The sequence below is a fragment of the Heterocephalus glaber genome, unplaced genomic scaffold (assembly GCF_053883595.1).
Source record: "Heterocephalus glaber isolate CG9 unplaced genomic scaffold, H.glaber_assembly_v1.0 deba00001662, whole genome shotgun sequence".
Taxonomy (NCBI): domain Eukaryota; kingdom Metazoa; phylum Chordata; class Mammalia; order Rodentia; family Bathyergidae; genus Heterocephalus; species Heterocephalus glaber.
The window spans coordinates 15,752,760-15,776,171 of NW_028258403.1; the positions used below are offsets into that span (position 1 = coordinate 15,752,760).

Sequence of the window (23,412 nt, forward strand, 5' to 3'; positions counted from 1 at the left end):
CTTGTTGCTTTTGCTGTTTCTGCGGCCATGTACTGCTGCCCCTCTGCCATATGCCACCCTGCCTTGGAGCCAGCCAAATATGGATCAAAACTTCTACAAACTGAACTAAATGAACCTTTCCTCCTTTAACTTTGGGTGTTGGGTATTTTGTCTCAGCAAGATGGGAGACCAGGAGAGTGCATGTGGTTGGCTAGGAGGTGATGGTGGCTCAGAGTGGGAAGGAGATTCACAGAAAATACTGGGAAAGCAGTCAATCTAGTTGAGATAATTTATATACCATAAAACCACCATTTTAAAGTGTATAATTATACTGGTTTTTAGTATATTCACAAGACTATAAATCATTATCACTAATGTCAGAACATTTTCATCATTCCAAAAGAAAAATCCCATACTTGTTTATAGTCACTTTTCATTTTCTCTTCCATACTGCTCTTGGTAACCACTAATTTATTTTTCTTTCTGAGGAATTGCCAAACTGTTTTCTAATTGCCAAACTGCACCATTTTACAATTTCCATAAGGATGTAAGAGAATTCTAATTTTACCACATCCTTATCAATACCTGATGTCCAACAATTTGATTAATGCCATCTGAATGGGGCAAACCAGTACTGTGGCTTTAATGTGCATTATTTCCCTGATGGCTAATGATGTTGGACAGCTTTTCATGCACTTATTATTCTTCGGAGAAATGTCTGTTCAAATCCTATGCCACTGCCTGCCTTGCAAGTGCAAGGTCCCGAGTTCAAGCCCTGGCACCAAAAAAAAAAAAAAAAAAATCCTACACCGCTTTTAAATTGGCTTGTCTTTTTTATTGCTGAATTGTGAGAACTCTTTAAATATATTCTTTATATATTGTGAAGTACCTTATCAAATATATAATTTGCAAATGTTTTCTCCTATTGTGTTGCCCTTTCACTTTCTTGATGGTGTCCTCTGAAGCACAGAAGTTAATTTTGATGTAATCCAATTGTCTATTTTTTTCTTTGGTTGCTGGTGCTTTATGCGTCATTCTATTAACTTTCCTTAAGTATCCAAATTTAATTTCTTAAGGTATCTGTGATTGGCTTTAAATATAGCTGTTGCAAGTTGTGACATATGATCTTAAGATTTAAAATGCAGTTTCATGTGTAGGTATAATAAAACACCAGTATTCTTGCTTTGGAATACTCATATTTTTCAGAACTCCTTTTTTTTTCTCTTTTGTTTTAAAAAGGATTTGTTAAATTTGAATATGGTTTGCCATTTACAATATGAAAAAATTCCTACTTGTTTTCATAGCTAAGCTATACCCTAAATATTGTGAAAAGCAATGAAATACTCGTGCAGTTGCTAACACTTAAAGTGCTGCCATTCTCTCCCTATACCATCTACCAAACTTCCAATCTTATTCCACCTCTGTAAAGCTCAGAAGAACTATGAAACTTGTAATGGTGGTGGTGCAGGAGGGGGAAAATAAAATAAACTAGTACTTATGCAAGAAATATTGTTGGTAGGGGCCAAGGATTTAGCTCAGTGGTGCCGACGCCTGCCTCGAAAGCTCAAGGTCCTGAGCACCTCTGGTACAAAAAAAAAAAAAAAAAAAGAAATGAAATCTGAGCATGGTGATGCACGCCTGTAATCCCAGCACTTGGGAGGCTGAGGCAGGCGAGTTCAAGGCCAGCCTGAACTGCATAGTGAAAACCTGTCAAAAAAATTAATAAATAAAAACTTATTGAAAGCTTTCTGGGAAATTAACATTGCAATATTAACTCTATGAAACAGGAGTTCTAGATTCCCTAAAATTAGCCTAAAACAAAATTAATACATATACTTGATGACTGTGTATACATACATCTCATAGGCTTGTTAATACATTCTGTACTTACAGAAAACTACTTTTCTAAAAATTTCAAAGCTACTTTTCTAAAACTTTAAAAACATTCTAAATTTCAAGGCATCTGATTTTTTGGGGGGGTGGGGGGGTAAAGGGGATCCAACTCAGGACCTCATGCTTGCGAGGCAGGTGCCGGAACCAGTGAGCTAAATCCCTGGCCCCATGATTTTTATTCTATATGTATGTTATGATGGATAAATGAAACCAGATGAGCAGTGCAATTTAAATCATACCCTATAGATATATCTGCAGTTGAATTTCTTTGTTCATCCTCCTTTAGTTTTTCTTGTTTCTCTTTCATTTTTTGTCCTTGTTCTTTAAGTTTTTCTTCCTTCCTTTTACGAATTCTGAAAGTCAAAATAAAATATTATGCTCTAACTGATGGAAAGACACTACACCTTAGCATCTTGCCTTTAATCATCGAATTATGGGAACTGCTACGAATATTACTACAAAACTAAAATACAGTAATCCATTCATAACTTCTTTGTGAAGCCAATGCCACATTATATCACAATGTGAAAATAGTTTTGTTTTTTTTTTCTATTCTTCTATTGGTACATTTTAGGTATACAATACATTTACATTTCTCATTGGGAACTTGTACCTTTACATGATGCACCTTGTTTCTTATTTTTTCCCCATTCCCAGCCCTCCCTTCACCCCTCCACCCTTCACTATTTACAAAGACTTTGTTTCCATTTTTTCCAGTTCTCATAATTTTTCCTTTCCCTTCTTTCCTTTCCCCTGCCCCTCCCACTTCCCCTACCCCTTTGGAGGTTTTCTTCCTATTTTGCATTATCAATTATTCATTCAAATCACTGGTACATTTTAGGTACACAATATGATGACATTCATCATTGGAAATTTGCACCTTTACATAATCTCACTTGGTTCTTATTTTTCACCCTTCCCCTGCCCTCCCTTCAACCCCTCCATCCCTCCCTATTTACAAAGACTTTGTTTGCATTTTTCCATTTTCTCATATTAATTTCATTGAAATATAGTTTTTATATACAGAGAAATAAACAGCTTTCAATAAGATGACTCACTGTAATTATGTCTTACCTAGCAGCTGCTTCCTCCCTCTCTTTTCGATGTTGTTCTGCTTTTAACTCCCGGAACTCCTGCTTGGCCTGTCGTAATATATCAACATAATCTTCAATGAAATCCCTAGTAGAAACTAGGGTCAGTAGCTTCCCACAGAGAGCATGAAGTATCTTCATTTTTTCTCCTGTCAAAAACAGGTAAACAACTTCTGTATTATCAGTGAGAAAAAAGGAATTGTGTTGGAAATTTTAAAACTTGTGGCTCAATGTGAAAATGCCTAATAAAGAATAAGGAGTGTTTCATGGTCAAGCACACCAAGGGCAGCTTTTCAAAGCAACTTTGAATTCAATTTAACAGCTATGTGATATAAAAGGCCTTTCAAATACTAATACTTTCTAATTAAGAATTATTTTTCAATTTTAATTTTTAAGTTTACTGATGAAGTTTATGTCATAATCAAATGAATTTAAAAAATGGCAACAGGCAAACTGCTACTCTGAAGAGACAGCATAAAAACACTGCCATAAAGACGATTATGAATGTTAGAAATTAGGGTATTCTACATTTGATATATATTCTTTGAAGTTCATTAAGTTATATTTGTACATTAAAATTTCTTTTATTTCTTATTATTTTTTGTGGTGCTGGGGATTGAACCTAGGGGCCTGCACATGCTGGCAACTACTGTACCATTGAACTATATCCACAGACCTAAAATTTCTCATTTGAAAAGCAGGTAAAAAATAATTTCACTTTAACCTCGCTCATATACTGTTTCTCATACCTCATACTTATTCAAGTAAGTAGCAGAATTTAGCAGCTATAGTTTAAGCTCCTGGTATACTCCTGAATAAAAGATAAAGCTAATTTTCACTTATCCTCCTAAGTAGGTAATGTTTTATAAATATTAGAAAAATCTAAATTAAAATATAAAATAATTAAAGCTAATATGAATGATAACAATAGTTTTTAGTTTAGGTCACTTTCCCACCTCATCCCCAACAATTTTTTCTTAATAGACAGCTTTTTCTCTGTCTTAAAACTGATTTATTATCAAGGATTTCTCATCAGCTACCATGGTTTTCTGGGCATAAGAGGGTAAGAAGTAGGCAGGTTATAAAAATTTCAAATGCAAAGTTTACCTGGTGTCAAATCATACACTGAAGTGCTTGTCAGTTTCTTCAGTAGACTGGGATTGCTCAAACGAAGCTCCATACAGGCATCATCTGTAGCATCAAATCCTCCTCGTTTCTGATATCTGTATTTTGCATTTGCTGATGTTACATCAGCACCTGAAGCTAAGATGTGCAGTCTGAGAATTTCAGAAAGAGTGCAGCTATCAAGATCCAAGCTTTTCAAACTGCAGCCTACAGTTGTTAAAAATGAAAATAGTAACTTAGAATATAAAATAATACTTAGCAATGTGAAATGTACCTTAATAAATTAAAAATAAAAAGCCAAACAAACAAACAAAAAAATAAAACCCACACATACCCTGGTGTAACTGTGGCCATGCAGCTGCCAAAGATGCAACTGCGGACAGTGCAGATTTTGTGGGGTCTGCATCTTCATCCAAAGCCTCTGTTAAATCTTTAAGGAAATAAATACTTTATTCTAGTATAAATCAAAGCTTGAAACTTTGGGAATTTTGCCCTTTTAAAATGATGAAAGAAACAGCAAGCAGTTTAACATTCAAGAACCTCCAAAGAACCAACACTAAGTACAGCACTATTACTCACACTCTGTCTAGTCTCCACCTAAAACATGCACTTGACACTAACATTTTAGAATTAGAAATAAATCCATTCACTCAATATAACCGTAGAACAAGTCTACTTTTTTTTTTTGGTACCGGGGATTGAACTCTGGTCCTTGTGCTTGCGCAGCAGGTGGTGAAACCACTGAGCTAAATCCCTAGCCCTGAATAAGTCTACTTTGAAATTTGGCAATAGGTGGTGAAACCACTGAGCTAAATCCCCGGCTCTGAAAAAGTCTACTTTGAAATTTGGCAATCTATTTAAAAATACTCAATCTTTATAAGTATTTTAAGGTTGAATTATAACAAAGTATAGGTTAAAATTATCATAAAATCAGACCAGAAAAAGAGAAAAGAACTCAAAGATGGCACTGCTGTCACTTAATTATTGATTTATCTGTTCATTAAAATTTCCTATTTTGGGGCCAGGGATTTAGCTCAGTGGTGCCGCTGCCTGCTTCGCAAGCACAAGGTCCCGAGTTTGATCCCCATCCCTCCCCCCAAAAATCCTATTTTTATTTTGAAAATTCTCCAATCCAAGGAACAATGAGAAGATATCTCTGTATTTTCTAAATGAATTGCTTTGGCATTAAAAACAATGCTTAGTTTACAGTTAGGATTAAACAGCGTATCTACTGGTACAAATGTATTTAATAAAGTAGTATGAACAATTTTCTTAATATAATACTGTATACAGATTGATAGGGTCAGCTATGAAAAATGTTAAGCTTACAAACAAACAAAAAGAGCTGTATATGACAGCTCAGTTCCCACAGCTTCAGACTAAGCATCACATAGTGTGTATTTTTTTTTTTTTTGGTACCGGGTGTTTGAACTCAGGCCCTTGTGCTTGCAAGGCAAGCAGCAGTACCACTGAGCTAAATCCCTGGCCCCACGCATTGTGTATCTGAGTTTTAGTTCCACCAGCACCTAGTTACGTAGCCTTAAGACAAACTATTTAATCTTCATTTTTCTTAAAGGGGTGAGTCTAGGTCAGTGGTTTTCAAAACTATTTCTTGAAAGCCCAATATAAGAGAGATAAAAAGGTGTCTGTGTTAAAGTTGGGCAGGAAGACAGGAGAATTTTGCCCATTCATCTTTTTAATTCTCCTGGATAGGTATCTAGGAATCTCTGAACAACTTCTAGAATGCTTTACATTTGTTTGAAAATCATTAGGCTATACTGGCTTTGTGATGATTTCCCTACAAAGTTTACATGCTGACAATATTAACCTTAGAGAACTGAACTGCTGTCCTTCACTAAATGGCAGCTCTGAGATCACAGCTGATTACAATCATTGATTATTTAATGATATTTAAAGCAATTTAAAGCATAAACAGGACCACACAGAAATTACCTGACTAAACTTTTTTTTTTTGGTACCAGGGATCGAATTCAGGACCTTGTGCTTTCGAGGCAGGCGGCGGAATCACTGAGCTAAATCCCCAGCCCTGACTAAACTTAGCACATATACCTGGCAAAGTCATGTTTACCAGGCTTAAACTAGCCCAAGTGACAGACAATATATCATCTTCACCACTAAAATACCAGACCTACAACTTTCTCAATTTTCATTTTACACATAAAAGCCAAACAAACAAAAGTAAAAGTCACTATAAAATTAATAGTCCTAGATTAACAGCTGTAAAGTGTGTTGGTTTTCTTCCTCCTCAGTAATCACCCTGTCCAACCTGTATTATCTATAAAAAATTGTATTTCCTAGGACAAAAGCTATAAAGCCCTAAGGAAATGAACCACTGGTGAAAGGTCAGGGTTTTTTTTTTGTGTGTGGCACTGGGGATCAAACCTAGGCAAGCACCCTGCCACTGAACTATGTCCCAGGCCAGGAGGACAATTTATGAGATATGATAAAACATTACAATGAATGTTTATTTAAAAAAATTATTACAGTAAAAGACACATCGCCATTAATTTGCCTCAAAGTACTCCCCCTTTCTTCAAACACTTATCCCACCATTCTTGGCACTTTCTGAAGCAGTTCTGGAAGTCCACTTTCACGTCTTTGACTTCAGTGTCATGGCTGCCTTGATGTCCTGAATTGACTGAAAACATTTATCTTTTTCTTTTTTTTTTTTTTCGGGACCAGGGATCGGACCCGATGCACTTGCATAGCAGGCGTTGAAACCACTGAGCTAAATCCCCGGCCCTGAAAACATTTATCTTTCATGGTCATTTTGACTTTGTGGAAGAGCCAGAAGAAGTTTCATGGTGTTAGATCTGTTTTGTTTTGTTGGGGTTTTTTTGGTACTGGGGATCGAACTCAGAGCAGGTGGCAGCTAAATCCCCAGCCTGCTAGATCTGGTAAATAAGGTGGATGAAGGTATACCAGAACATTTTTATCAGCTTGCCTTTCCACTGGATGGCACTCAGTAGCTGCATTTGCTGTATTTTTTAATCACACTTCATAAACACATGAAAAAGGACTTCCAGAACTGCTTCAAAAGTGGCAAGAAAGATGGGATATGTGTTCAAAGTGAGAGTGGGAGCCAGGCGTGGTGATGTATGCCTATAATTCTGGCACTCAAGGCTGAGGCAGGAGGATCACTGGGAGTTTGGGGCCAGCTTGGGCTACATAGTGAGTTAAAGGCCAGCCTGAACTATATAGCAAAATCTCGTTCCAAAAAAACCCAACCAACCAAACAAAAAAACCAAAGCAAGGGTGGGGTTGGGGGGGATGTCTTTGAGGGGGATTAATGGCACTATGTCTTTTACTATAATAAATTTTAAAAAATTTAAATAGTCACTATGTATTTTGATCACACCTTGTATTTTAAATTGAATTAAGTAAAGCAACATGTTAAAACTGTTATCCTTTAAAGTCAAGTATATACCATGTGGCACTCTTGAGAAATTCTATCACTCTAGGATTTGTTTACAGTCACTTAGGACTTCACACCAAGAGACTATAATTGAATTGTATTCAGTATGTTATGAATATTGAAAACTGATAGATTTATTATCATCTTCATCTAGAATTAGATACACACAATTCCAACACTAAAGAATGATATCCCAGGAAATACACAAACTATTCTACATGAAAACGTTGCTCTTGTTCCCATAATTTTTATTTTATTTTTTTGTGGTGCTGTGGATTGCACCTGTGCATGCTACCACTCATTCTACCCTCTCCCACTGTGCTACATCTGTAGGCCTCATTCCCGTACTTTGAAGAGCTTTAAGAACTATATTTAATGTAAGATTTTAAAAATTACTAGTCAAAATTTCTAAGATTTGATATTAAAAACAGGGCAACAAAAAGCCAAAAAAGTTAGATCTTTAAGAGAGATAATTTTATAGATAATCATAGAGACACATTCAAAATTTCAACTTTGTCGCCATCATTTGAGGCAAGGTAGTATAATCGTTATGAAGTGGTAGATCAGATTGCCTGAGTTATATCCCACCGCCTCCTAATTAGCCATGCTTCTTTAAGCTACATCTCAGTTTCTTTATATGTAAAATGCAGAAAATAATTATATCTACCTCACAATGATGGTATGAAGATTAAACAATACAGTGTCTTATGTCACTGACTAGCTATGTGATCTTTAGTAAATATCCTCATTGAACCCGAGTTTTCTCATCACTAAGACAAACTCATTCTTTTCTCTTCTGGCCACCTTCTCCCTTAGGTAGAAATTGCAGGAAGCACCTTAGTGGCAAAACTACCTATAGAGGCAGTAAGAGAATATTTAATCCCATCAGACTATTCAACTCTTAGGAAGACTGTGGAAAAACTTTTCTGTTACTGAGATGAGACAACAAATGTGAGGAAAAATGAAGTTACACTTGGGGGAACAGTCTACGGCCCTTACTGAAACTGAGGTAACCATGGAAAATGTGATGTGATCAATAGTAACAAGGAAGCGAAAGATGGGTGAAAAATACCAAACTAAGTTTTTTCTTCCCAACATTTAAATATTTTCAAGTGGAACATGGAAACCTTTATTTAGTTGTCAACATTTATTCAGATAGACCTTGTATTTATTTATATCGATAGACAGTTCTGTGTAAGAATAAAACTTAAAAAATTAGAGCCAACAAATCATGAATATGAAATAAAATGGCAATACAAACACCAACAATCTCATTTATTTTCCCCTTTACACTGATTTTCCAACACAATTTCTTTTTCACTTCACTTTTTTGTCCCCACGAGGACTTCCAAAACTACAAAATTCATTTGCTTTAAATAATGAATTAAATTTAGCAGAATGTCTTCTGTTAAGGTCAGAACTTGATCAATAACTCTGTAATGTTCCTGGATATTAATATAACCTAATGGCTAAAAGAATAAATACTTTCATTTAACTGACTAAATTATCTGAGGTGACAGTGAGTGTCATATTGCTAAAGTGGCCTTGATAAAGGATCATGATGATTAGCCCTCAGGGTGAAGAATATATTTTGTTTGAACCCAAACTAAAATTAAAAGGCAACAAACATCAGATGAATACTCATCAATATCCTGTTGCTCCAGATACTGGAGCTCAAATTATCTAAGGCCAGCAAAACTATTTGAATGCAGAAATGTTCCATCTTTGTCTCCCAGCAGTTATTTTAATTATTCTACAATCCACTAAAATGTTGTTTAATCAAGCTTCTGGTCCTAAGTCCCATATGTTCATAGTCCATAGTTCAGGAAGCCGAATCATTTCCTCTGACTGAGGTAAATCCTAAACAAAATAGTGAACATACTATTTTAAAAATTAAAAAGGGTTTTCTCTAAAAATTATGCCTACATTAACATACCATACACTGACTCTAGATAGATAAAGCGCTGATTTTAAGAACTTCCAGCTCGGGGCCGGGGATTTAGCTCAGTGGTTTCGCCACCTGCTGCGCAAGCGCAAGGACCCGGGTTCAATCCCCGGTACCTAAAAAAAAAAAGAACTTCCAGCTCAAAACTTCTAGTAAAATAAAATAAAAAATTTCCTAAGTCTGGTCTAAAAACTGCCAAATCTGAAATTAAATCAGCAGTAGTATTTTCTATTTATTTATTAACTTAGGTTTTTTTCTTTTTTTTTTGAGACAGAGTCTTGCTATGTAGCCCAAGCTGGCCTTGAACTTTCAGTGATTCTCTTGCCTCAGCCTCCCAAGTGCTGCAACTACAGATATGCACCACTATGCCGGGTACTCAATCTAAATGACTCAAGTTTTTCCCAGGTCCTCAATTTAATAACAACTCAAGTTTTCTCTCAGGTGGGGGAAAAATGAGTGCTATTTAGCAGAATATTTTATGATTATAGATACTAGCCAATAAAATCTGCAATACTCTTAAATCATAAGAAAAATTTAAAGGAATAAAAACAAGAGAGATAGGGGGGATGGCTTAAAGGGTGTTAGAAACAGGTCACATTAAAATAAAATTTTTATAAAACAACTGGTAATATGCTGTTAGTGTATCACTTAGTGTCAGATAACATGAACAATTACATTTTCTAACTGTAAAAGGCAATATAATTTTTAAGTAATCTTAGAAATTAGTTTCACTATAAAGCTACTATGGCTCAGTCAGCAATAATGTTCAACTCTGACCTTTGGTGTCAGCATCAGTTATTTGCTCTTTGGCTACTTCCTCTTCTTCTTCTGCTATCGCCTGGAAGATTGCAGTCAGGAAGAAAAAAAGCAATTCACATAGTGGGCCTTCACTGTCATTTCCTACAAGAGCTTCCTCTAACACTTCTGTGAACAAAATATTTAAAATAAATTTAAAGTTCTGTTCATGACTGAGAAAACTCCAGTGGAATAATAAACATTTAATCAACAACAGAAAGCACAGCTAAGTATTTATTCAACCCAAAATATGAGTACAATAAAATCATAGGCCAAAGTGACTGCATTCAATTAAGCCGAAAGAATCTCAGTAGATAAACATTTCATCTAAATTCTATTAACAATACAAAGATCCATTACTGTCTCATTGTTTTATTTATTTATTTAGGGTTTTTTTTGAGACAGGGTCTCACTACAGATGTAGTTCAGGCTGGCCTTGAACTCACTATGTAGCCCAGGATGGCCTTGAACTTGTGGTGATCCTCCTCAGTCTCCCCAGTGCTGGGATTACAGGTATGCACCACCATGCCCAGCTGTTGTCTCACTATTCTTGAAAGCTATATGGGACATACAGTGCACAGGAGAGATAATTATTGGGTTTACAGCTTTACGTTGTTTCATTTTTGAAGTGCTGGGGGTTGAACACAGGGCTGCTAGGCAAGCACTCTACCACTGAGGTACACTCCCAGCCCATTAACTTTTGGGTTGAATCCTAACATTGTGTTCAAATATTAAATAAATGTTTCTTATCTAATTCATCTAACTCATATCAGCATTGTTTAGAATTTCTTCATTTGTAAGACACAATGATTCATAAGTCAACTAACTCGTAAGGGGAAACTGAAAAAACTGAGCCCTTCTGATGAATATACAGTATTCTTATTAAAGTAAGAGTGACATATTTTACTTTTGAAGGCCTCTACATGGATCTTGAAGAAATGTGGCTGTTTGACAGCTAAAAATTCAAAATTTGACCCAATTCTTTCTCATCTTAAACTTTTTTTTTTGGTACCAGAGATTGAACTTGGGTCCTTGCGCTTGTGCAGCAGGCAGTGTAACCACTGAGCTAAATCCCCGGTCCTCATATTAAACTCTTAAGATTGCTCTTATAAAGAAAAATTTGGTAAGTACACAGGCAAGCAGAAATACAAATGGCAAGTAGGCAATCATTTGACTGTAAACATGCACATATTACTCCTACTTCTCCATCCCTTTCAGTTTCAGGTGGCCTGCAACTGCTCTGACCAGTGGAATGTGGCAGAAGAAAGGCTGTGCAGTTCCAAGCCTAGGGTTTCAGAGGGTGGGCTGGCTGTCTGCTTCCAGCCTCCTAGAGCTCTGAGCTGCCATGTGAGAAGTGCAGTAGAAGTGGGATGCTATGTGAAGCATCAGATTTGCCCATGGAGAGGCCACCATGAATATCCAGCTAGTCAATCCCTTAAATGGCTCTAGTTCTAGCCACAGTTTTAACCACAGGAGAGCCCAAGAGAGAATGCCAGCTAAGTCCAGTAACCCTGAAGAACTCTGAGAGGACTTTTTTTAAGTCCCTAATTTTAGGATGAACTATAACGCAGCAATGCATAAGTAGAATACTTGCCTAGGGTTACTCCCTCAGGAAACTCATCTTGAAGATCAAAAAGTTCCCCAAATGCATTGAGGAACTCCAAAACCATCAGAGCATCACCAAAGATTTCAGGAGGTAGTCTAGTTTTCACTGGAGTTGGTTCTGGAAGTTCCTGTAAGATTAAACTATTTATATAAATATTTGAACTAATTACAGTTCAAATATTTAAAAATTTTAAGAAGTGAATAAGACATACTCTTTACCTAGTAAGAACTATCCTATGTAGCTTAATGGTTCCCAATCCTGGATGTTTATGACAATAATCCTGGAACTGTAAAAATGTCCTGGACTTATTCCAACTTTACTAAGTCACAGGCCCTACCAGGGAGAAGACTACAAGGAAGAAACAATTTTCCTTCCACAAACTAAGAACATAACTTTAAGCTGAAGTGTATTTCCTGACTGTATTCCTAGTTAAGAAGATCTTTTTTTTTAGTTTTTTTCATTTTTTTTAAGCAAAACATTTATTGGTGCATTTTAGATATATATAATGATATAGATATACAGATATAATGATAACATTCATCATAGGGAATTTGTACCTGTATATAATACATCTTGGTTCTTTTTTTCCCATTCCTCCCTTTGACCCCTCTTCCCCTTCTTACATACAAAAGCTTTGTTTCCATTTTTTCTATTTTCTTTTTTTTTCTTGTCCCTTCTTTCCTTTCTCCCTCTCCTCCTCCTTTGTTCCTCTTCTCATCTGAAGTCACATTAGCTATACAAATATTGTCTGCTATGCAGTGCTTCCTTATGATATGGAACATACCTATTGCTAATTTAGAAATGCTTCTTTATAAAGTGAAATGAATGAGTTTGGTTTAAATACTTTGGTTATTTCTGAAAATAAGCAGAATCCTTACCTAGCAACCAAGCTAAATGAAGGCCTGGCTACAGCAGCAATTGGATTGTCAGGGATCACAAAAACTGACCAATTATACAATCAATAAAGCTTATTACAAAACACTGCCAATGCTACCTTGGAATTTGAAGTATGAATATGTGCTTAATTGGCTATTTCTTCTTAGTTAAATATAAAGAGGCTGCCATTAAGTAAAAGAAACATTTCATCAGCAAAGCCAAACGGCATATAAAACAGATGTGTGTCATATATCACATAACATGCTTATACCTTGAGATCATCACATTCCATATCTTCTCTGGGTTTATTCCACTGTTTTATGTATTCCATATATTTTCGCTTTTCTTCACGTAATTTCTCTCTTTCCTAACAAAAAGTAAATAAAAATTCTTAGAAGAAATTTATTATGCAACATTAACATCACCTGTGAACTTGTTAGAAATGCAAATACTCTGGCCCCACTCCAGACCTACTGAACCAGGAACTCTGGGGTTAGGACCAGCAATTGGTATTTTAATGAGTGTTTCTAGTGATTTTAATGTACACTAAAAGTTTAGAAGCACTGATCAAAAAAAATGGCTATCGGGCTGAGGATTTAGCTCAGTAGCTTCACCATCTGCCTCACAAGTGCAAGGTCCAGAGTTCGATGCCTGGTACAAAAAAAAAAAAAAAGGCTATCAAAATAATGCTACAAAGACTGAAAATACACTCACCAGCTCCTGAATAAATATTTAATCTGGCTCTGCCTATAGTATCCCACTCCCTATATTTCAATTCAATTAGATCCTGACAAAGTAATTACTAGAGCACTTAAAATAAGGCTCCCTTTGTATTTGTAATACTTTGTTAGTTTCAAGATTTATCTGAATATGATAACAGCTTAGAGAAAGGCAGAGGGAACATTAAGTAAAAGCAACAACATTAGAATATGGTTGATGTTAAAAAGAAAAGAAAGAAAAAAAAATCCCAGGGGTATAAATAATGTAACATTTTGGGCTGGGATTTAGCTCAGTGGTTCCGCCACCTGCCTCACAAGCAGAAGGACCTGAGTTCGATCCCTGGTACCAAAAAAAAAAAAAAAAAAAAAAAAAAGAATATGGTTGATGGACTTCTCTTTCTTAAAGCACAGGCTATTTCTCCTGCTAACTTGGTCTTTTGAAGCCATTACTACTTGGTTCTGATATTTGAAACTACAAGATAAATGTTGACCCCTTAAAGGCTTCTAATGAAGTACAGCATAAATATTTCATTATTTTTTACCAAATATATGTACATATTAATATTCTCTTAAAATTTAGAAAACATCAAATGTAAACAGATGTGCACATTATCAAATCTTCCTCATGAAATGTTTCATTACAGAACTTAGCTGTGTTTTGAATATTTACCTGCAATAAATTTTCTCCCAAAAGAGTTCTTATAGAATGCAATGAAATGGATAGATATTCTCATTGTCACTAAGAGTATAAATGAGAACATGTTTGGCAAACACTTATCTATGTATGTATATAAAAGTTTCTTTAAATGTTCTTATCCTTTGACCTATTATTTCTACATCTACATTATTTACCCAAGGACACAGTCCAAAAAAGGACTTAGTCTAAATTGAGAATTTGGATTTCTGAGCAAAAAATTGCAAAGCACTTAACTATAGCAATTTGATTAATTATTATGCTATAAATAAAATTTTATTTACATTAATAACATAAAGGAATGTTTATAATATGTTAAATGAAAAAAGTATATTAGAATTTAAATGGTAGATGCTCTAATATTTTAAGGCCCAGAATAAAGAATGAAAATAAGTCAAGGATTAATTCTATCTTTAAATGTTGCCATTAAATTACTAACCTTTACATTTTCTAGAGTGAACTTGTATCACACCCCCCCACCTCCCCAAAAGCATATGTGAAATTACTTGAAATTAATTCAAGAAAGTATAGGGAACTGATATGAGCACAAAGTGTTCTCTGGCCCTCTACAGCTAGTTGTGAATATCTCAAAACCTATGAAAATCCCTGACTTCAAGGGAATCAGCTATAAATTCTCTAAAGAGTATGTACAACTGCAGAAGATAAGACTACAGGTGTGTGGCACTGCACCTGGCTCCAATATATTATATTTTTCTTGCTACATATTACCTTTGAAAGTTTTATATATCATCTTCTCTAAATTTGGAATTTTAAATAATGGAGAAAATTATTTAGAATTGCACTTTAAAAGATTAAATGAGGGGGTAAAGGCAAGTAAAAAATACTATATGCTGAACCTTAAGTCATTTGATAAAGGCACACAGAAATATGCTGACTCTTTAGTCATTTTTTAAATTTTCCACAGCAAAAGGGAAATTAACCAATATTGTTTCTTGGACCTTTATACAGACATAAATGTGAATCAAAGTGGTAAAGGCATTTGAAAATTAACTATGAATTGAAATATGTGAAATACTATTACTATATACTGAAAGAATAGCTAATAAACTCAAATGAATACCTTTTCTCTTTCTATTTTAAGCCTCTCCTTTTCTTCTTTTTTCTTTAATCTCTCTTCTTCAATAATTTTCTTCAGTTCTTCCCTCTTTTTCTCTTTATCTTCCCTTTCTTTTTTCTTGGCTTGTAGGGCATCTGCTTTTTCTCTTTTTAATTTAGCCTTTTCAAAAGCTGTAGAGAAGGTCAAACTTGAAAATGTACACAGATTAAAAAAACAACAGTAGGGCTGGGGATTTAGCTCAGTGGTTTCGCAGCCTGCTGCGCAAGCACAAGGACCCCAGTTCAATCCCCGGTACCAAAAAAATAAAAAATAAAAATAAAAAAACAACCCTTGGCATTTTTTTGTTGTTGTAACAAAAGATGTCCTCAAATAATTCATGGGTAAAAGAGATTAATAGGAACTCATGAAATTCCTGAAAGGCTCAATGATTGATTAAAATTGGAAAAGCAAATTGGGTAGGTTTAAGACAAACTACAGTACTAGGACAATCATATCCTGCTTTTCTAAGCCTTGATAACTCTAAATTGTGCTCTAAAGATCAGCAACAAGGTTATTATCTTTTTTTTGGTATGGGGTATTGAACTCGGGATCTTGTGCTTGTGCGGCAGGGACTGGAACCACTGAGCTAAATCCCCGGCCCAAGGTTATTATCTTGTTAAAATTACAGAATCTTAGCTCCAACCCAAACTTACCAATCTAGAATCTTCATTTTAACAAGATTCATATGCACATTCAAATAGGGAAAGCAATGCTTTAAAAGACTGTGTAAGTCAAACACAATGGCCCAAAACATTTTGTAACTCCTAGAAACTCCTATTTCTGCTTAATCTAGATTAAATAATTTAATAGAAGATATGCTATACCTTAAAATATTGTTTTAAGAGATCAATAGGTCTCATTTATTTTGTTTTGTTTTGTTTTGGTGCCACGAATCGAACTCAGATCCTTGAGCACGCGCAGCAGACGGCGAAACCACTGAGCTAAATCCCCAGCCCCAGGTCTCATTTATTAAAAAAATAAAGAGTAAATCAGAAATATGTTATTTTAGAAATATTTCTCACTTGGCCACAAGAGAAACAGTCTTTGTAGTCTCTAAACAGTTTTTGTGGGGGAGGAGGGAAGAAAGGGAGAGAGGGAGAGAAGAAGGGAGGGAGAAAGGGAAGAGGAAAAGAGAGACTGAGACTGTGTTGAGACAGGGTTCCACTACATAGCCAGGCTGGCCTTCAATTCAAGATCCTCTTGCCTCCATCTCCCAAGTGTTGGGATTACAGGCATGTGTCATCCTACCTGGCCACAGAGAATGCTAAAACTCACCCAGTGTCTTCATTTCTTCTTGTTTCAAAAGTTTGTCTCTTTCTTTAGTAGCTTTGTTCCTATAACCTGCAATAGTCTGTTGATTAGCAATGCTGTCTTCCTAAAAAAAAATCAAGAAACTAAAGTTATAAACCACAAACTATACAAACTGATGCTCTGTCTGATTCTTATAGCAAGAATAAAAACAAAAAATTTAAAGGCTAACACTGATTATCTTCTTTATACTAAAATGAGTTTTTATTCTAATATATTAAGACATTCTTTCGGAGATCATTTCTATAGTTTGTTACTAAAATATTACTAAACCTTTAACAACTCTAATCATGAGGATATATAGAACATGAGGTAATTCTATAGGTTTATAAATTAGTAGAACAACATCTCAGGAAAAAAATTAGTAATATACTGAAAAAGTTTTAAAATAATGCATTAGAGAAACAAATCCTCTAAGTTACTTTATAAACTAGATGGTAAAACAACAAATATGAAAGAGGCAGAGAAGAGACAGGCCAGAAACATTCTTGTGGCCAATGTCAAAATTTTATTTTTACTTTATTTCTCTTTAATCTGCTTATTGTGTATTATATTATTATCTTATAAATGCAATAAAACATTAATTCACTTGAATGTTTGAGTACCTACCATGTACTAGGCATAGTACTAATCATGGTGGTAAATAAGAAACTTGGTCCCTTCTCTCATAGATAGTTTAGCATGGAAGTCAGATCTTAAGTAAGTAAAATGTGAGAAGACTTATTAGAGTTGACATTCAACATTCTGAGTAAACAAAATCTCAGAATTTGGCTAAGTGCCGAAATGGAAATTCAAAACAGCCCAAAGAGATAGCTATAATTGAGTTAGAGTTGGAAAATAAAAGTGCTAATTAGTCATTTTGGCTTTAGTTATCTCAAGTATTTATATCACCCTGAATCATTTAAGCTAGGCAAGAAAACAAGGGATCAGTCTTGAACTCCAATTCAAATTCCAGCTTTTATGTTACTTTGAGAAAACAAATTAATCTTTGAGCCCATCTCTTCATTTGTAAAATGGGATCCTACCTATCTTGAAGAGCTTGGAAGATAATATATATAATAAAAATATTTAAAGTAGGAATATAATAAAAAGCAGCTTACTGTATTAAATCTTATTTGAAGAAGGATATAGGCCTCTTTTGGGGGAGAAGAAAGTACTGAGAAGAGGCACAAGGGCACTGAGAAAAGAACAGAACAACAGAACAGTCTCCATCTTAAGGTTTTCCATCAGGGAAGAAGTAAAATAAGATGTCCTCTGCTTGTTCTTCTTACAGCACACAAGCAACTCTTCTAGCCAACACTGAAATGAAGCTTGGAAATGACTCTCAAAGATTCTTTAATAAATTTCTCAATCATGCTGACTGTGCTACAAGCTATACTTAGAAGCAGTTGGAACCTGGTTTGTGAATCATTACTGTCATCAGCAATCCCTACCAAGCAGAAGAGAACAAAAGAAATGTATAGAATAAGGGTAGGAGAAAATAAAAGTACAGTAAGAAAGGGAATTTTTTTAAACAAGCAGAATAACCCAAAATAAATTCCTTCCAACTCAGGCAACTGCATTGGGTTATTAGTTTACCCAGTTTTGGAAATTTTCATGGTGTCCTTGCTCCCTAAATTGAGAAACAACAATAACCCGAGGGAAGAAAATTCCTTATTGCTAAAGGTAAGAAAGATAAAGTGGGAAGTGAGCATAGAATAAAACACATCATTCAACTTAAACTGCCCTTCCCTTTCTGTCCGAAAACTCCTTAGGAAAGACTCACTTCACAATCTGAGGCCACTCATACATACACTGGATCAGCAGCACACGTTATTACTTGCTTGCATTTAGGCTACCATTTTTTGGTTAAAGTCTATTTTCACTCTGTACAAAAGATATATAAGTATATTGGATATTATGAAAGGTATATTTCATAAGTATTTGACTCTACACAGAAACTGGAGAGCCCGCAACAGTAACTATGAGGGAGCATGGTGGTACATGCCTGTAATCCCAGCACTCTGAGAGGCTGAGGAAGGAGGACGGCAAGTTTGAGCTCAGCCTAGGCATGTTAGCAAGACCATCTCAAAACAAGAAATAAAAAGGGCTGGGATGTAGCTCAGTGTGAAGGCCTTAGTTCAATCAAAGTATTGGTAGTATTGGTGGTGGGAAAATCCTACATATTTTTTGCCTCATTTCTCATTATATCCATGTGTCCCAACAGATCAGCCATACTGCATTCACTACTCAGTGATGCCCTACAAACCCTGAATCACTTTCTTTTTTGGTACCAGGGATCGAACTCAGGACCTTACTGCTTGTGACGCAGGCACAGTGCCACTGAGCTAAATCCCCGGCTCTACTTTTTTTTTTTTTTGAGACAAGGTCTTGCTATGTAGTCTAGGGTGGCCTTGAGCTCACTAGCTCACTATGTAGTCCAGGCTGGCCTCGAACTCACAGCAATCCTCCTGTCTCTGCCTCCTGAGTGCTGGGATTACAGGCATGTGCCACCATGCCCAGTTAAATCCTGAATCATTTATACCTCAAATATCTTTTCTACCTTTTTGCTTCATCATTAGAAGTAGTGTGTTGTCTAGCTCAAGTATTGCTTTTTTTTTTTTTTTTTTGGTATTGGGGATCAAACTCTGGACCTTGTGCTTGTGAGACAGGCGGCGGAACCACTGAGCTAAATCCCTGGCCCAAGTATTGCATTTTTAAAGTCCTTCATCATTTCATCAGGTCAGAACTTACTGCTCTTCACATTTCAAGCACAAGTTTATTCCCTGCATTTCATCCTGCTTTACATTTCAGTAACTGCTTATATGCTTGCCTCTACTTGGTAATCAATTAATCTCTGTGGCCCGAGAGCCATGTCTAATTTGTACTTGAAACCTCTTCAAACTGTAACTGCTAAGTAGCTATCAATATAAATATATAGCACACACATTTTCTTGTGTGAAGCAATACGTTTCTTCTATAGACTAGGAGAGTGACAGGAACCAAATATTGCTTTTGATTCTCAATACTGTTTTATTATGTTTTTATTTGTTTCAGTACTGGTAATCAAACTCAGGACCTTGAGCTTGCCAGGCAGGCATGGCACCACTGAGGTAAATTCAAGGCCCCTTGTTTTATTATGTTTTTAAACTCTTCTCTTTACCTGACTAACAGATAGTCGTTTGGGAAGTCTCCCTCTTCCTCTGTTAGCAGGACTGAAGATGAATGTAGGTGGATCATCAGGGAAGAAATAAGAAAAATCTTGTTCTGCTATTTTATATGTTGAAAGAGATGATGCCTTAACAAAAAAGGGTGGATACAATAACAATATATTAGTAAACTATATACAAAGATGCTAAGTCATATAATCACAGTTACTGCTGCTGAAGATCAGGTTAAAAAGAGAATTTCATGTTATTGTCTAGTGAAATACATTTTAATTAGTTTACCTGAGCCTTTTCTAAATCAGAAAATTATCAGCTTTACCAGAAGGAAACTACAATTTAAAGACTGCTTTACCATAAATTATCAAGAATGTTTCCAGATTTCTGAAAACTATTTCACAATTACATGGAATTAATCTGCTTGTTTTGCTTCTGACTCATTTTGCCTGAGTTTTTGTATGACTATAATTGCCAAACTGATGAATTTCTTTCTTTTTTACCTCATCCTCACATCTAGAACTTGTTTATTTATTTGTCATCCTAGTCCAACCCTAGACTTTTTACTAATTTGGGCCTTAGGGCCAAGACCATTCTTTTTCTCAAAGAAAACAAGTGCCATTTACAGAAATATCTTTTAGGAAACATGTAAAGAAAGTAATGGTACAAAATGGGAACACTTCTACCTGGGGTTTTCTACAGAATATTTTTCAGTAGAACACAACTTCTTTTTTTTTCTTTTGTCAAACAACTCTTTATTTTTTATGGTACAAATTAAAAGTGACAGATCTGAAGCTGTTAAGAAATACACAAAGTGCAGCTTTACCAGCCATACAGATACTGCTCTAGATTAAGTACAGTTATTATTTTTTTAAACATTAAGCAACCTGTGCAGATAAATCAGCTTTGGTTTCAATGTCAGAGCAAGTAAGGAGCTTTGAAATATCCAGTTTGGCTTCTCGGTTGCAAGTCTATCATGTCAACTTTTCATCACGATGGTTTATCCAGAACAACCCAGTCTGTTCCCCTGCCCTCCCTCCTGCTGCCTGCTCCAGGCATGGAGAAGCAGATATCTTAGTGGTGCCTCCTAAGTGACCCTGGTGACCAGTCTAGATCACAGCACATAGGAAAAAAAAAAAAAAAGAAAAAAAGAAAAAAAAGAAGAAAAATATTTCACTTCTTTAACAAATAAACTAATGCGCCTCATATAATTTCAAGTTGAAGACAACAAATCACACGACAAAAAAATCATTACAAAATGTTTTCCAAACATATCTAACAGTCAAACATGGAAGTGAAAATCAATTTCCCTTTTCTCCATTTTGTTTAAGCTTCATCATTAGCTGGGTACAAGTAGAGCACTGAGGTAAAACATTGATGAACAGTTTGTATTCCTTTTTTTTCCTTCTTAAAATAGGAACAGTAGTATTGCGAGATTGTCAGCAACATTTAGCCATATCTATACACTGTGCGTATACCTACAAATACTGAGCTTTGGTCCAGCATAGAGAAGACGAACAAAGGCAATTTACGATTTCTTTTTGGTTATAGCTTGAGTTCTTTGACATGCCTCTACTTGTTCTGTTTTTCCTAACTCCTTTTGCTTTTGTGTTCTCTCTTTTGTAGAACACAACTTCTAACTTCTAACATTCAGTCAATTCTGGTCACCATAGTTAATAAAGAATCTATTAAGGTTTTGTAAGTCAACTCTATCAGGATGATCATATGTATATCCCTCATAACCCTGGGTATCCAGAACTGCCTATCAGGTATGAATGTAAAGCACATAGATGGTTTCCTCTCAAATATAGTATGAATATTTCTTACCTAAAATGCTTAGAAACAAGTGTTTTCTGACTTTTTAAAAAGATTTTGGAAAGTCTGCATATCCATGATGAGATAGGTTGGGGATGGGACCCGAGTCTAAACATGAAATTCATACAGGCTTATATATACACCTTAGACATATAAGCCTAAAGGTATATTTTTCATATTTATGTGAATGAAACAAAGTTTCATGATATAGAATCTTATACTTGTAGATCTCTGATGTAGTTCAGGCTAGCCTTAAACTCACTAGGTAGCCCAGGCTGGCCTCAAACTCATGGCAATCCTCTTGCCTCAGCCTCTCAAGTGCTGGGATTACAGGTATGCACCACCATGCCTGGGCTTTTTTTGCCCAGTACCCAGATCCAGATATAGTTCTCTGATAGTCAGTGGTTTTAAGAGCACAGTTCTAAGCATTCCTTCATCAAGGTAGATACATAATCACATTTAATTTTTTTCTTTCAGAGATGACTGTCTTACAGTTTTCAAGTTTTTACATTTCACTGTAAATTTTAATCATGTCTATGTGCCCATTTTTTTCTTTTCTTTTTTATTTTTTGAGACAGGATCTCCCTATGTAGTTCAGGCTAGCCTTAAACTCACTATGTAGCCCAGGCTGGCCTCGATCTCATGGCAATCCTCTTGCCTCAGCCTCCCAAGTGCTGGGATTACAGGTGTGCACCACCATGCCATGCCTGGCCTCTTTTCTTTTTTTTGAGACAGGGTTTTGCTATATAGTTTGAGCTGGCCTTAAACTATGTAGCACAGGCTGGCCTTGAACTTGGGAGCAATCTGCCTGCCCCAGCCTCCCAAGTGCTGGGATTACAGGCATGCGCCACCATACCTGGCTCCATTTTTCTACTGGAGTGCTAATGTCTTCCTAATTGATTTTAGTTCTTCACTGTGTTTACTGCAGGTATTCTTCTCTATGGTTCTATAGTGGTACCTTGGTTCAAGAACTTAATTTGTTCTATGATTTTGGAAAAGATGGCCACATTTGTGATTATGTGGGAAAGATGGCTATGGTTGTTTTGTCACCCAATGCAGAGTTCACAAACAAAAACAAAATTTTGCCAAATGTTTCTGTTTGCAAACCAAATTGTTTGCAAACAAAAGCATTTGTGAACCAAGATACCACTGTACTTGCTTTTGGAATCTGTTCATAACATTTTGAAATCTGTATGTATATACTGTCAACTCAATCTCATTGTTGGCATTTCTTTTCTATTGCTCTTCTTAAGTATTTCAGCTTGTATAACATTAAAATTTGTTTCATTTTATGAGTTCTTTTTTTGCATCAGTTCTGTTTTTCCAAATAGTTAAACCATGGCCTGGTTTGATTTATTACACAATTTGTTTTACCTCTAGAGATATGAAATGTTACTTTTTACATAAACTCATATTTTTTCTTTGGTACCAGAGATCGAACTCAGGACCTTGCACTTGCGAGGCAAGCAGCAGAACCAATAAGCTAAATCCCTGGCTCTACAGCTTTTTTTACTTAATACTGCTCTATCCCAGGTATTTCACATCTTTAAAAATTAATTTTAGTGGGCCGGGGATTTAGCTCAGTGGTTCCACCACCTGCCCTGCAAGCTAAGGACCCAAGTTTGATCCCCGGTACCAAAAAAAAAAAAAATTAATTTTAGTTTAACCATTTAACTTTCCATTTAGTGTACAATGTGAGGTCTAAAACTTGATTTTTCTCTTTTAAAGAATAGGAATAAAGGGCCGAGGATTTAGCTCAGTGGTTTCGCCGCCTGCTGCACAAGCGCAAGGACCCAAGTTCGATCCCCAGTACCCCCCCAAAAAAAAGAATAGGAATAAAATATAACCTCTTTATTATTGGCCCATGTTGTTC

At 35.7% G+C, this 23,412-nt stretch overlaps 1 protein-coding gene across 4 annotated transcripts in view; it reads right to left on the reverse strand.

Moving 5' to 3' along the window:
• Positions 1-23,412, reverse strand: part of Baz1a (bromodomain adjacent to zinc finger domain 1A) — a 96,481-nt gene that overhangs the window by 22,374 nt on the left and 50,695 nt on the right. For 3 of the 4 annotated variants that reach the window (XM_004867571.4, XM_087197104.1, XM_087197103.1), the window contains 10 exons: positions 19,727-19,861; positions 16,552-16,651; positions 15,241-15,407; positions 13,018-13,113; positions 11,859-11,997; positions 10,247-10,393; positions 4,423-4,518; positions 4,071-4,295; positions 2,947-3,112; positions 2,112-2,225 (listed from right to left, as the gene is read on the reverse strand). In XM_004867571.4, coding sequence (XP_004867628.1) covers positions 2,112-2,225; positions 2,947-3,112; positions 4,071-4,295; positions 4,423-4,518; positions 10,247-10,393; positions 11,859-11,997; positions 13,018-13,113; positions 15,241-15,407; positions 16,552-16,651; positions 19,727-19,861 — 1,385 coding nt within the window. The remainder of the gene's footprint in view (positions 1-2,111; positions 2,226-2,946; positions 3,113-4,070; positions 4,296-4,422; positions 4,519-10,246; positions 10,394-11,858; positions 11,998-13,017; positions 13,114-15,240; positions 15,408-16,551; positions 16,652-19,726; positions 19,862-23,412) is intronic. The other variant, XM_087197102.1, reaches the window with a different exon arrangement.